The sequence below is a fragment of the Triturus cristatus genome, chromosome 5_1 (genome assembly GCF_964204655.1).
Source record: "Triturus cristatus chromosome 5_1, aTriCri1.1, whole genome shotgun sequence".
NCBI classification, from domain to species: domain Eukaryota; kingdom Metazoa; phylum Chordata; class Amphibia; order Caudata; family Salamandridae; genus Triturus; species Triturus cristatus.
This window is the reverse complement of record NC_140587.1, coordinates 900,505,736-900,521,348: the sequence shown is the minus strand read 5'-3', so window position 1 is coordinate 900,521,348 and position 15,613 is coordinate 900,505,736. Positions and strand designations below refer to the sequence as shown.

The following is a 15,613-nucleotide window of genomic DNA, read 5'->3' as shown; positions in this document are numbered from 1 at the left end:
GGCTTATGTACCAAGTAGGAGAGGAGCTCCATAGGAAACAAAGGATGGCACCAACTTCTTGCAGAGATTGCCACTTTAGAAGCCAAGAGGCCTGAGATAACGGCTCCAGGTGACTAGGGCTCACCACCAGGAGGTAAGGGTCACCGAAATTGACCAATCCAAGCCCAAGTTGTGGCATCTGGAAGGCTGGCAACCTTTGACCATGTCCCCGGATGGAGCATGTGGAGCTCTGCCGCCAATTCCAAATAATACCCTAAGGATGGACCAGGGCCCGGGGGTCACCACAAGGAGGAATTCCAGGATTTCATTCGTAGGGGCGTGTGTTGGCTCCCTCTCCGGAGCCAAGAGGGCCCGGGAATCCCATACCCCAGGGCGGGTTTATTCATGGGGACCCGGGATCCCCAGCTCTGGGCTCTGCCAGAGAGAGGAATGCGGGGAGCACTTATCGTGCCTACTAGAAATATAAATGGGGCCAGTATCTCCAACTCCGGGCCCTTAATATTTTGCAGTGAGGGGGAGCATTGATGCACTCCCCTGAGTGTTGGTGACCCGCCCCACTCCCCGTGCCCGCAAAATTACACGGAATGAAACTCTGCTAATTCGATCAACCCCTAAATTACTTCTAAAATGATGTTTTGACATGTAGTTGGTTGATTTTGCACCTTTGAGTAAGTCAATATACTTACCTGATGTGTTTGTATGACGCATTAGGGGGTCAGAGTTGATTACGCAATGCTATCAAAGGAATTTCCACCAGCCTTATGTATATTTTTAAATTACTGCAAAGTATTGAGTAGTGTGTGTGCAATAAATGTATTTTTCCTTTTTCATTAGAAACAAAAAGCAAAGACTGGACAATTACGTATTGAGTGTTATTCATGCGTACCAGTGAGTGATGATTACTAGCCCACACTACCTCTCTTGAGTAGGCCTTGGACCGCTCTGTTCTGCTACCCTGAGAGATGCAAGTACCACAATGGGGTGTTTGGTTCCCATTGGAGGACAAATGTGGACCCATCCAGCTGGTTATAACATTGTTGCACCTGTCATCCTTAGGGTGGTCTTTTACCCAACCTTTAGCATTTTGCCTCCCGTTTTTGCTGTATCTCTTTGTTAGCCTTATGACTCCGAGCAGTTTATCACGGCTAATGAGTGCGGTATATACCTTATTAGCATATTTAGTTTTCTTATAAGTCCCTTGTAAAGTGGTATACTATATACCCAGGGCCTGTAATCTAAATGCTACTAGTGGGTCTGCATCACTGGCTGTGCCATCCACAAAAGTAGCCTTTCAAACCTGTCTCAGGCCTGCCCATGCAAGGCCTGTGTGTGCAGTTTATTGCCACTTTGACTTGCCATTTAAAACCACTTGCCAAGCCTTACTGCTCTTTTTATTACACAAAAGTAAGGGCAGGTAGTGAACTCCGCTCAGCAAGGGAAGTTTGCTGCGATTTAGTAACTCTGCACTCTGTTTGGAGTGCGAAGTTTTCCAAAAGTCCGCCTACACAGCGGAGCAGAGTTCACCGGTGCAGGCTGAGACATACCTTCCACCCAGATCGGTGTCTCCTCTGGCCTGGCTCCACTATTTCTGCTGCTCCTGGAGAATTTCAGGAAGATCTGCAGTGCACATGGCGTACTGCGTGAAGGCATGCTTGACCTATAGTTCTTCCTGACATTCTCCCAGAGCAGCGGAAGTAGTGGAGCCAGGCCGAGCAGCAGGCTCAGGACAGAGGAGACACCGATCTGAGTGGAAGGTAAGTCTGACTCTTTCGGGGCTTTAGCAGGAGGGTGGCAGTGGGCCCCAGGCTTTAGTGAGAAGGGGCGGGGGACAGGGCTTTAACGGTGGGGGGAGGAGAGAGGGGGGAAGGACAGGGGACACTCCGCTAGCCACGGAACTCCACAGAATTTCACAAAGTTTTCTAGTAACTCCGTGAAGTTCTGCAGAGTACCACTATGCGAGCTTCGCCCACCCCTGCACATAAGTCACCCTAAGGGGGGCCCTAAGTAGCCCTAAGGGCAGGGTGCTGTGTAACTAAAAGGCAGGGCATGTACTTTTAAGTTTTATGTATTCTGGCAGTGACAAGCAGCTAAGTTCGTTTTTCACTGCTGTGAGGCCTGTTCTTCCGTAGGCTAGCATCGGGGAGTACTTCAAATACATTTTTAGCTGTAATTCCTGATTGGTAAGGAGGAGCTACTTCATGTTCAATATCTTTGGAATGGTGGTGATATATCCTCTTTTGAAGTAAAGTTGGATTTGACATTACCAGTCAGTCAGTCATTAACTTTATTTAGGTCGTTGCGGCCATTAAAGTTTCACAGGCAAACAATACAATACAGACGTAATAAAACAATCAGGTTTAAAATAACACTCCGTAGCAGCATGTAGATTTTTCTTATTAGAGTACAGACTTCCTAATACTACGGGGGAAAAGAAAGTCCACAAAAGTGCATGTGCACTGAGTATATAGAATTGGTAACCTTCATACAAGAGCCTCTGCCTAGGATTAGTAGAAGCAGCCTAACTCCCAATTGGCGAATCATTGCCTTAAAAGTGCCAGTGCCTAAAGTGCAGAGGAGACCAGAGTTGATTACAAATTCCCAATGGCTAGTTCAGCTCAGACCATCTAATGCAAATAATGAAGCAGAGTTAGAAAAGCGCTAAGAACAGCTAAAAATTATATCCATGACTGTATCATTAAAAGTCTATGACAAAAGAGTTAACGGCATGACCCGTCATGCAGGTACAGTTGTAAGATTAGTTCAGAACAAGACTAATAAATAGATACATGTATAAAATCATTTAAGAAATATTAAAATACAAAGAAGTTACATCGGTTACAGAAAAAAGCTTTCCCTTAAAAGATCAGTGAGGGTTAATCATTAAGAGCTTGGGGTCATATTAACAAGGCGGCGATATGAAATTATCGCCGCTTTTGCGTCCGTTTTCAGGCGAAAAGCGGCGATAATTTCATCGCCTTATCAGCAAAGACACACTATCGCGTGTTTTGCTGACTTAGCACACATTTCCAGCACGCCTAACTTTGCATCGCTAATGAGATGCAAAGTAGGCGTGGCTGTGAAACCAACCAGGGAAAATAACGCGAAGGCAGCTTCGCGATATTAACAACGAAGGGTACCGATTTTTTAAATCGCGTTAAGTATGCCTTAACGCAGGAATTTAACATCTGTTAAATTCCTGACTAAGCCATACTTAACATGGGGGTGGATTCTGTGGCTAAGACCACACGCCCTATCATCTAGGATATCGCCGTTTTCCACCATGGAAAATGGCAATATCCACACTATCTCTGGAATTTTTATCGCCTCAGCGATGCGTGTTGTTGATAACGCGCTAACCGGGCGATAAATTCCAGAGATAGCCAGCGATAAATATGCAAGCGCTAAGCGCGCTTTGTGATATTTATTGCCGGCCCTTGTTAATATGCCCCCTGGTCTTTGCGGTGTTTATCTCAAGACCTCTTAGTGCTCAAAAGAACTCAAAGCATATTAGGAGGGATTTCAGGCCTTGGAAACTATGAAAGTGCTGTCTGCTAAAAGTAAGGTTGTCACCTTGTCCCCCCCAGGGTTTGTGCATCGGCTGGGTTCTCTGCAAAAAACTGGACAACATAATTAATGAAGAGTGAGAAGTGTCATGGTTCCCGGGGTTCTGACAATACGACAGTCCGCAGCGTGTTTACCTCTTGCGCGCATGCAGGATCAAGATTACTTCTCTTCCGTTTTGGCAGGCGGGTTACGGTCTAGCTTCAGTGCTTCCGGGGGAAACCTCATAAACCACAGCGGTTCCCACCGGTCCAGCGCTTCAGATTGACACCCACGCATTGCTGTTCCTGCCTACTCCCGAGCCGGACCTTGCTTTGCCGCTTCTGCACTGGACCTCACTGCAGGTATTTCCTGAGGTCGCTCTGGAGCGCTTGTGTGTATTTCATTCTCACCGCGCTGGAGCGCTTATTTGCATTACTGAAACGCCGCGATGGAGCGCTTGTGTGTATTTCTGAAACGCCGTGATGGAGCGCTTGCGTATGTTTCTGAAACGCAGTGCTGGAGCGCTTTGTTTGTTACTTATAGACACCACACTTAATGCGTCTTGATTTGGCATTTTCTCACCACGCAGGAGCGCTTTTTTTGTTTCTTCTTACCGCGCAGAAGCGCATCCTGATTTTCTTGATTCTTATGTTGGAGTACTAGACTATAACTTACCTGACTGCACCTTAGCGCTTGCCAGTGAATCCTACTCACCGCGCTGGTGCGCTTGCCTTTTACTGTGCCTAAATTCCCAGGAGCATTAGTGAGCAAGAGTTACCAACCTTGTGGAGCTGTTTGTGTTTTCCCTGAACATTGCGCAGGAGCGCTGCTTTTTCTTTCTGTTACTTCTGACGATATCTCCACTCAAGTTTATACCCTCCACAAGGTAAGAGCGGATCCGCATGTGCGTAGGAGGTAAACCTAGAGAGGGGGTTACCTGTGACAGATATAACAGGGTATCCCTATTTTCCTTACTGCCGGAGCTGACGGTTCTTCCCCAAACCAAGGGTGGTTCTCTTCTGGTGTTCTGAACACCATCCCCGTCATCTTTGGCTTCCTTCCCCGGTCCCATCTCCATTCCGGTTGGTGTACACTCCGTAACAGGGGTAAGGTGGGTAGCTCATGTCATCTCTGTGAGAATACTTCGCAAGCAACAGTTAAGCCTTGTGGGGTACCTGACAGAATCTGAAGAACAAGTGTTTCATCTCGCCCGGGCGACATGAGCGATCCCTTGATCTCCTTGCAGGACATAGCGGCCGTGCTTACTAGTATGCAGGCAGAAAACCTAAGCCTGCGCCATGACATTACGGCCTTACAAGGTCAGGTGGTGGCTGGGGCACCAGGTCCCTGGGGTCCTTCTCCTTCTTCCAGGGTGAGACAGGACGGGATACTACGGCTCCCCTTGTTTACCTTTGGGGGGTCATCCTCCGCTGCCAACCAGGACCATGCCATACAGGTGATTGCACCCCACCCAGTGCAACTCGCACCTCCTGAATGCTTTTATGGCGACAGTACCAAATATAGCGTCTTTCTTCAGCAGTTTCAACTACACTTCATGGGCAGAGCAACCGCCTTCCCCGATGACGCATCCAAAGTTGCCTTCATTCTTTCCTACATGGGTGGCGATGCCGCTCAGTGGTCCATATCCTTGGTGGAAAACGACGACCCCATGCTGTATAACCTGACAGTGTTCAAAGAAACAATGTGACGGGTGTTCGCCCGCCACACCTTTGTACAAGCCACAGATACTGAACTGCTCAATTTAAAACAAGGTAACACCGACCTGCTCCACTACATCACGACGTTCTGTAGACTCGTCATCGAGGCCCGTTGGCCCGAATCCAAGAAAGTATCCGTATTTTATAGGGGTTTACGGGACGAGCTAAAGGATCTAATCTCGCAGATGCCTGACCCCTCCAGAGGAAATAGGGCCATTCATCGATCTGGTGGTTAGGTTGAACTTCAGGATACAGGAGCAAAAGACTGAAAAGACCAAAGTAGGTGATACTCGGTTCTTGTCCTTTAAGGAGAGAGCAAATGACGAACCAGCTCCGGCCAGTGATGTACCCGAACCTATGCAAATAGGTGGCATACGGGGACCACTCACCAGCAAGGAAAGAGAGAAGCGAAGGAAACAGAACCAGTGTTTATACTGTGGCAAGAACAGTCACTTTGTCAGGGAATGCCCGGTAAAGCCCACACGAGCAAGGGGAAGGAGACCCTTCGCGTTGCCTGTGTCCAAAGGAAATAAGCCAGGAAATGAAGAAACCCAGTAGGAAGTGGGGTCCGGCTACTGGGTTCGTCATCCTGCAAGACAGCGACCCCTGTCTTCTTAGACGGCAACCGTCATTTGGGTGTTGACGTAGTGCTGCACGCCCAATCAGGCCAGGTATGGCAGGTGACAGCTCTTCTCAACTCCGGCGCCACCGGCAATTTTATCGACACCCAGTATTCTAGGGACCTGGGTATGACCATTATACCCAAGGAAAAACCTGAAACAGTCAAAGCAGTAGATGGCACGGACCTTACCTCCGGTCTAATCCGGTATCAAACAGACGACATGGCGACGACATTTATAAACACCCACACAGAAACCATTAGCTTTGACGTCATCGATGCACCCCAATTTAGAGTCATATTGGGCCTTCCTTGGCTAGTGAAGCACAACCCATGGATCAATTTGGCATCCAAGACCATTGACCTGGATTCAGGGCATTGTCACATTTCCTGTTACACTCAGACCGAGTTCTTCGGTAAAAGAACCGTACAGGCCCACTCTCTGCCCTTGGTAGGGATGGGCGCGGTGACCCAGGACAACGTCCCAGAAGTATACCTTGACTTGGCGGCAGTGTTTGACAAGAAGGGTGCCAATACCCTTCCCACTCACCACTCGTTTGACTGCAGGATAGACCTCATTCCTGGTTCCATGCTTCCTTGGACTCGGATATATTCCCTCACAGAAAAAGAGAACGAACACCTACGCTCCTACTTAGATGAATACCTACGTAATGGATTCATATGCCATTCCAGGTCTCCGGTATCCTCTCCTCTTTTTTTTGTGGTGAAAAAGGAGGGAGATCTGAGGACCTGCATTGACTTCAGGGCAATGAATGCCATCACCGTGAAGAATAAGTATCCCCTGCCTTTGATTTCCAACCTATTGGACCAGGTAAAAAATGCCTCCACATACACTAAGTTGGATCTGCGGGGGGCTTATCACCTCGTTCGAGTCCGAAGGGGTGACGAATGGAAGACTGCCTTCTGTACCAGGCTCGGCCTTTTCGAGTATCAGGTCATGCCCTTCGGACTCTGTAACGCCACCGCAGTGTTCCAGTACTTTATCGATGAGGTACTCAGGGACTATATCGACGTCTTCTGTATAGTGTATATCGACAATATACTGTTATATTTGCGTACTATCACAGAACATGTCCAGCACATGCGTACCATCCTCCAGCAGCTGGAACACCATTGCTTATACGTCAAACTGGAGAAAAGCGTGTTCCACACCACTACAGAAACCATTAGCTTTGACGTCATCGATGCACCCCAATTTAGAGTCATATTGGGCCTTCCTTGGCTAGTGAAGCACAACCCATGGATCAATTTGGCATCCAAGACCATTGACCTGGATTCAGGGCATTGTCACATTTCCTGTTACACTCAGACCGAGTTCTTCGGTAAAAGAACCGTACAGGCCCACTCTCTGCCCTTGGTAGGGATGGGCGCGGGGACCCAGGACAACGTCCCAGAAGTATACCTTGACTTGGCGGCAGTGTTTGACAAGAAGGGTGCCAATACCCTTCCCACTCACCACTCGTTTGACTGCAGGATAGACCTCATTCCTGGTTCCATGCTTCCTTGGACTCGGATATATTCCCTCACAGAAAAAGAGAACGAACACCTACGCTCCTACTTAGATGAATACCTACGTAATGGATTCATATGCCATTCCAGGTCTCCGGTATCCTCTCCTCTTTTTTTTGTGGTGAAAAAGGAGGGAGATCTGAGGACCTGCATTGACTTCAGGGCAATGAATGCCATCACCGTGAAGAATAAGTATCCCCTGCCTTTGATTTCCAACCTATTGGACCAGGTAAAAAATGCCTCCACATACACTAAGTTGGATCTGCGGGGGGCTTATCACCTCGTTCGAAGGGGTGACGAATGGAAGACTGCCTTCTGTACCAGGCTCGGCCTTTTCGAGTATCAGGTCATGCCCTTCGGACTCTGTAACGCCACCGCAGTGTTCCAGTACTTTATCGATGAGGTACTCAGGGACTATATCGACGTCTTCTGTATAGTGTATATCGACAATATACTGTTATATTTGCGTACTATCACAGAACATGTCCAGCACATGCGTACCATCCTCCAGCAGCTGGAACACCATTGCTTATACGTCAAACTGGAGAAAAGCGTGTTCCACACCACTACAGTCGAGTTCCTGGGACATATCATCACTCTTGCCGGGATCCAGATGGATAACAAAAAAGTGGAAGCCATACTACAGTGGCCATCTGCCAACCACCGTGAAAGGAGTCCAGAGGTTCTTGGGGTTTTCCAACTACTACCGCTGCTTCATCACAGGCTTTTCCAGGATCGTTACCCCTATCACTCGGTTGCTGCGCAAGGGTGTCCTCTATCGTTGGAACTCGGAAGCCGAACATGCCTTTTGGGAACTGAAAAGAAGGTTCACCTCGGCTCCCATCCTAAGACACCCCGACCCAGAACTCCCGTTTGTTGTGGAAGCCGATGCCTCGCAAGATGCCCAGGGGGGTGTGTTGTCGCAAAGAGATGCTGAAATGGGTCTCCTTCATCCCGTGGCATTCTATTCAAGGAAACTACAACCCGCCAAACACAACTACACAGCATCAGACCGAGAGCTCCTGGCCATAAAAACAGCGTTCGAAGAATGGCGTAATTATCTGAAGGATGCCAAAAATCCTGTGATCATCTACACGGACCACAGGAATCTACAATTCCTTCGCTCAGCCTGTGCCCTTACATCCAGACAGCTGCGCTGGACTCTATTCTTCAACTAATACGACTTTAGCATTACATACCGACCTGGTAAGGAGAACGCTAAGGCCGGCGCGCTATCTCGACTGGAGGAAACCAACGAAACCATGTCCACCCCAGACCCGGTGCCCATTATTCCTGAACACCATTTCCAGGGGGTGGTTCTGTCTTCTGAGTTCCTTACCCAGCTATAGAAAGATATAGACCAGACCGATCCAGCTGCCGTAGTGGACAGTCAAAAAGGTATAACCGCACGGAAAGGGATCCTGTACAAGGACGACAAGTACTACCTGCCATTGCTGACTCACCAATAACAAGCATTGGACATGTGTCATGATCACATCCTGTCCAACCATCCAAGATGCCACAAGACCACGGAACTGTTACAAAGGCACTTCTGGTGACCAACATTGGAAGCAGACACCAGGGCCTATGTAGCTTGTTGTGCGGTGTGTGCCCAAGGAAAGAACTTGTCAATGCCCTCAACGGGGCGGTTGCATCCCATCCCTGTTCCTTCTTATCCATGGCACACCATCTCCATGGATTTTGTGGTGGAGTTACCCGCCACGGAATCTGGTTATACCACTGTTCGTTGACCACCTTTCCAAGATGGCTCATTTTGTACAACTGAAAGAGCTGCCTTCGGCAGCTGAACTGGCTGTAGTGGTCCTGCAAAACATAATTCGGCTACACAGCATTCCGTCTGTAGTGATAACAGACCGGGGTTCACAGTTCGTGTCCCGTTTCTGGAATGAAGTGTGCAAGATCATGGACATGGATGTATGCTTATCGTCCGCATATCACCCCCAGACCGACGGCCAAGCGGAGAGAACAAACCACACCATGGAACAGTATCTCTGCTGCTTGCTACTAGCGGTGGACAAGGAATAGGCCGATGTGCTATGGATGGTGGAATATGCATACAACAACAACAGGCATTCCGCCATCGACATGTCTTCCTTCTATTGCCTCCAGGGAAAACATCCTCATACTACAGCATGGGATGAACCTCAGCACAGCCCCTGCCCATGGTTCGGGCTTATCATACCAAGCTTTGCAATCTCTGGCAAGGGGTCAATTGTAAGTTGGCTTGCGGACTGAAAATATCTTCGCATTCACTAAGGAGGTCATCTATGCGATCAAGAACGCAGGTACCTCCTGCCAACTTGCGTACTTTGCTGGTTTTATTGGATTTTGTTTTGGGTTGTGCCACTCCATCCCCGTTTTCAAAGTCTCTGGATTTTCTTTTCCCCATGGTGGTTTGTTATAGTTGTGGGGCTTAGTATGTTTGCAAATCTAGAGTGTGGTTAAAAATACTCCTGCAAACCCTTTTTTGTCTGGAATTGCAACTAATATACCCAGCATACAACCTGGGGAACACAAGGATCACAACTTACAGTAACCAACAGAGCTACTGAGCTGACCACATGTCACAGCACACATACAATAAATGACTACACTATGTTGTGACTCTAATAGACTGTGCGTCGGTCGGTAGGCAGACAACGAGCAACCAATAGCCCAAGGAACCCAAAAGTAAGCGACCCAAAAGAGCAAATGGAATGAGATCAAGTGCTCGACTGGTGTGGCAGTTAAAGGGGGACAAAAAGACAGAGACTTCCAGACAGGGACAAAGTCAGCGATGGAATCAAAAACAAGATCAATTGAACTCACAGTTAGCTGATCCACGAATCAAAGTGGGTGGCCCTGCCCTGCTTCTTCCTGGCAATGACGGGCCCGCCCTTGGCCCGGGCTTTGCTTGGGCACGCCCACGCTTGTCCCGCGCTGTGGTAGCCCTACTCTGATTTTAAAGCGCCTCCTGGCACGTAAAGTTGGTGACGGCGGCAGGGAGCCGCAAGCAGACCGGATCCTTTGGTCCTCAGTGATGATGCAGGCAGTGGAGCAAAGCTTGGGCGTCCCGTGCTGGGGGAGCCCTTCTCTGATTTAAAGCGCCTCCTAGTGCGCAATGATGGCGATGGCAGCAGGAGTAGCAAGGCAGACTGGTTCCTGTTGCCCCACAGTAATGGTGCAGGGAGTGGAGCAAAGCTCGGGCATCCCGCGCTGTGGGAACCCTTCTCTGATTTTAAACCACCTCCTGGCACGCAACGATGGTGATGGCAGCAGGGAGACGCAAGGCAGACCGGATCCTGTGGTCCCACAGTGATGGTGCAGGCAGTGGAGCAAAGCTCTGGTGTTTTAGAAATGCCACTTTTAGAAAGTGGACGTTTCTCTGGTCTTAACTTTGCTCTGTGTGCCTGCAGCCTGTCCTAATACATGTCTGGGCTGGGTGACAGCTACACTTTGTGCATTCCCTCTAGACATTCAAAGTAGAGAGGGAGTGGCCCCACTAAGCAAGAGATGGGGTACCACATACAAAAAGCGTATGTACAAAAATTTCCCTTGGATTGCAACTCACAGGGGGTCAGTTAACCACATTCAACCATATGCACGACATACAAATATGTTAAATCCACTAATCTTTAAGAACCCAAAAACCAATTATAAACACAAGAAAAATATTATGTAAATGTTGCAAAAACACAATTTAAAACACATTAATTTAACTAATTGTTTATAGCGCAGGGTAAAATATTTAATATATTTAAGACAGATTTGTACATATCAAAAATAAATTTCGATATATATTAGAGACAAAAAAAAACAAGTGACACATTCAAAATCATCATAAATGCATTAATTAATTTTAATCTGTTGCGCTGAAGTCTATTAATCCTTTTGTAATTAGATTTGAACGTTCCTCGAATTTAACAGTGAAAAAAGCATCAACACGTTTCAGTGTGCTATATAAATTTACGCCAGGACTCTTATAATTAATTGTCTCTCCTAGAGTTAGCACAGTGTCATATATGCCTCATAATTGCACTGTGGGGAATAGGTGCTTAATTCGTGAAATATTGTTGGCATATAGTATCTTCTTGTTTATAATTGCAGATTTCTGTAACTGAAAAGTTATCTTTTTTCACAAGAAGTCAACTGCTAACCAATTTAGACAGTTCTGTGCCAATGTAATAAAAAGCTGGCTAATGTAAATGAGATTCTGCAGCCCTCCAATTATAAAAATCTTTCAACCAGAGGCAAGTCAGTCCTCCGTCCACTATGAAGGGGTTTTGAATCACCATGAATCAGAGAGGTTGTATCACAGTATTTTTCTCACAGTCCATTCTCACGGAATTCTGTAATTAGATAAATCCGCCGCGTGGAAGAACGTCCGGCACTGAACCACTTCATATTGCGGAAATCTTCAAAATAAAGAAATACTTCTTGCATTTTGTATAGGAGGACCAACATGCTGAAATACCCATCAAACTCACAGCATACCCCCAGTTCCACTGTAATACCTGAATATCCTTCACTCTACCGTATGTCACCAGTTACTCTGCACTGACATGTCACATGCATCTCCTTGCCTAATATTGTTTCAGGAGGTCTATTCTGAACCGGATGTTGTGTGTTTTGCGAGTAATCCATCGTTGGTGCAATCAGTCTGATGGCCAAGAACATTTTCTGCTTGGAATACAACTGCCAAGGATATACACCAGCTTCCAAAACATAGTACACAGAAGTATGAAAGAAAGTTATTCATGAGCAAAATGTTTTTTTTCCAAATGAGAGGGGGCGCAGGTAGTATGATTTAACTTAGTGCTGAAAAGCCTGTGCCTATGTGATCCCAGCATGCATATTTGAAAGGTCTCAATGTCGCATGCTCAGGATGGGATGCTCAGTTGTGAGATTGGTGCCCACAATAAAAAAGCATTATCAATGGAACATTATGGTTGTCTACTAAAATCACAAACTAGTTATAAAAAAAGAGCTTTAGCTAAAGGGCATGACGGCCAAACTCTAAATACAGTCACTGTGTCTATGAGCCTCATGGACACAGGGAAGACCTCTGGCTGTGAACAGTCACTCTGCCCCTTCAAACATACCATTAGGGCTCTGAAAGTTGATCATGCCTTCATCAAAACGCTGGTGTCAGTCATCCTGTCCACTGAGACTGCAGAGTATAACCGCTGCATGCCTTGCTGATTCTTGCTGCAGGGTCCCATGTCCCGAGCTCAGCCTCCATGTTATTACAGCCTCTGGACTCAGCTTTTAAAATGTGCTCAATGGTGTCTGGGCTGAAGGGTTAGACATCTGCCATGCCATGTTACCAGTATCCTTTCACAGAACAACTCATCAATGGCACAACTGTGCCAGTGTCCTCTGGATGCAAGGCATAGCATGTGGCCACTCACTTGCCTAGTGTCACATTCTCATTGACTGCTGGGTAATGCCTTTTACCATGACCAGTCACATCTGGGTGCATGGTCTGGTCATTGTTCGCATCCTATTTACAGACACCCATCTGTGAAAGCTCAAACGGTATGCATGGCTTTTGACCATGATTAGTGGGCTCTAGGTGCAAGACATGCCCTTTGTACACACTTAGCACTCTGTTCTCTTCCAACATTTCCTAGGACCTCAATCAGATTTCGACACCCTAAGTGTAGAATGCATTTTGTTTTGTTTCTTTGCGATGACTTCACCTTTACATAGAATTCATAGCTATACAGTGCAGAATTGGAAACAAAACGTGGGCTTCTATCTTGCCTTCCAAAATATAACATAAAATTGAAATACTAAATGAAATACGGCACATTAAAGATTAGGTCAATTAGACAAAAATTCAGATAAATAGAGACATATTGATGACTGAGTTATAAGACATAAACAATACAATTCAGCAGGAAAAGATGAAACAAAGCAAGAAAAGGGACAAGACAAATGGTCAAAAAGGAAAAGCTCACTTAGATATTTCTTAAAGGTGAAACAAATCTCACTCTACTTGTTCAAGCCTAAGCTTTTAAACACAATTTATTAAAATATGCATGAGTACTAAGGTCATTAAATTAAGGGCCTGATTTAGATCTTGGCGGATGGATTACTCCGTCACAACGGCGAGGGATATCCCATCCGCCGAAATATAAATCCCATTTATGTTTCGGTGGACTGAATATCTGTCATCCTTGTGATGGAGTAACTCCTCCACCAAGATCTAAATCAGGCCCTAAGTATTGTGATCAAACAGTTCCTAGATTTCAACAATCTAACATTTGTTTTGATCACTAATATTTTCAGCCCTGAATCTGCACATATTTGGGCAAAATATATGCATGCACTTATGTTTGCACTTATACAGTTTTGTCGGGATTTGCCAAATGGACCAGAACATATAAAGCAGATTTAATAATTTATGTATGTTTTCAAATAAAATACCTACAAGAGAGCTTTGGTTTAAATTTGTACATCAGGTTTTGAAGCATGTGTAACTCAATGATATAATGATAATAAACTCAATTGGGATGGTGAACCAGCACAGAAACCAACATTTGCCGGTATACTTAATGGTTGTATTTTCTTAACACATTTTACTGCTCCATCAGCCATTTCTTGGTTCTTTAACTGGTTCTCTCAGTTCACAGTCCTTGCTATGAGAAAGACATTGCTGTGCAATGAGTTGCCAAGGTGAGTGCGCCTCTCCCAAGTGGAATTTGGGCCCACCTAAGCTTTACGGACAATTCTGTGTTTTTACAGAATGCTAAAATAAAGACAACAGATTTGTGAATGAACTACAGTGGTTTTGAGCAAAATTTCCCACTTCAAGAACCTTATTGTAAAAATTCATAGTGGGAACAGACACACTAGAGGGGTGGATAATTTCATTTTTCACAAAAGAAAGAGTTAAATGGAAAATCTCAAATCATAATTTTGTAAAAAAAAATTATTGTTAGTTCACAAACTGTTCCTGATTCACAACCAGAAGATGGCTTGGTGGTATGTGTCAGTTCCCCCACCTTGCAAAAGGGCGTTTATTTCTTTTCCCAACCTTGCAAAAAGGTGTGATGTTTCATCTGCTCCTCTCATTGCACAACGATGCGGGTTATCTTATATTTTTTCAAATCCCTCATCATGCCCAGTGCTTAGAAGGATCTTCACCTGTTTTTCAGAAATTTCCGAAAAGCAAAGTGTGGGTGGTCAGGTAGCCACTGCCCGGTGCCATCTTCACGTTTATGATTACGGTACTATGGCATGTGTCAAATTATGGGATAATTCATGGCTCACAAATTCTGTAGAGTTGCAGATGACGAGGCATCTCGCAGCTGCCCCAGAATCATAGTCATTATTGTGAACAAGGGTATCTGGCAGCTGCTACTGTTCCTGGTTTCTGAAGAATTTTGTAACAGTTCTAAGCAGCAGTGAACTGACCCCATACTCCATGGTTCATAACATGCTGCCGGCCACAAAGGCTGTAGACAGCTACCAGATGCTCTTTTGACATTATCATAAAGAGAGCACTGGAGCAGAATGCTTGCTGGCTTGTGCTTCTAACTTTGTAAATCTCTTCCAGCCCCCAAACATTCACCCCGGCCGTCAGCAAAATCAAGGGTAAAAACAAATGTCCCCAAATCTGAGCAATGTGGGCAGCTGTAGGAGAGCTAATATTACACCTTACCCATGGGCAAGGGGATTAACTAAATAACCCTTGCACTTGGCCAATTTAGGCAAAGGTAGCTACTAATCCTCTACCCTTGGACAACTTGACAGGAAACAATTCACTCCACACCTTCAAACGACGGTGGATGAACCTCCCATTATCACTTTTTCACCCTTGGTAAAGGCAGGAAGCGGCACCCACCATACTTCTGCATTACAAGGACCTCAATAGGGCATGGATTTTCCACTTGCGTTTGGGCAATTTCAACCTTCCTGCTTCATAGGCAGGGCCAGGAATGTTACGTGTCTCTGGGGAAGCAGGTAATTGCTAATACTATATTTCCCTCCCATGCTCCTACAAGATGGTACAGTGGGAAAACATGATATCCCTGCCTGGCCTTTAGGCAAGATGGGGGAGGTGTAAAAAGAAAAAAGAACACCACATTTTCACAAGAATTATTTTAAGCAAGAGATATGGATGGATAGATAGTTACAGATATATGTATTACCCAGTGGGAGGTACCACTGGGTACCCTGTGCCCCTAGTGTGAAT

At 46.1% G+C, this 15,613-nt stretch overlaps 1 protein-coding gene across 1 annotated transcript; it reads left to right on the top strand.

Moving 5' to 3' along the window:
• Positions 1-4,762: 4,762 nt before the first annotated feature.
• LOC146831581 (protein LDOC1-like) lies at positions 4,763-5,251 on the top strand. Its single transcript, XM_085603950.1, has one exon. The coding sequence runs from the start codon at positions 4,763-4,765 to the stop codon at positions 5,249-5,251; it is 489 nt and encodes a 162-aa protein (XP_085460076.1).
• The last annotated feature ends 10,362 nt before the right edge of the window (positions 5,252-15,613 follow it).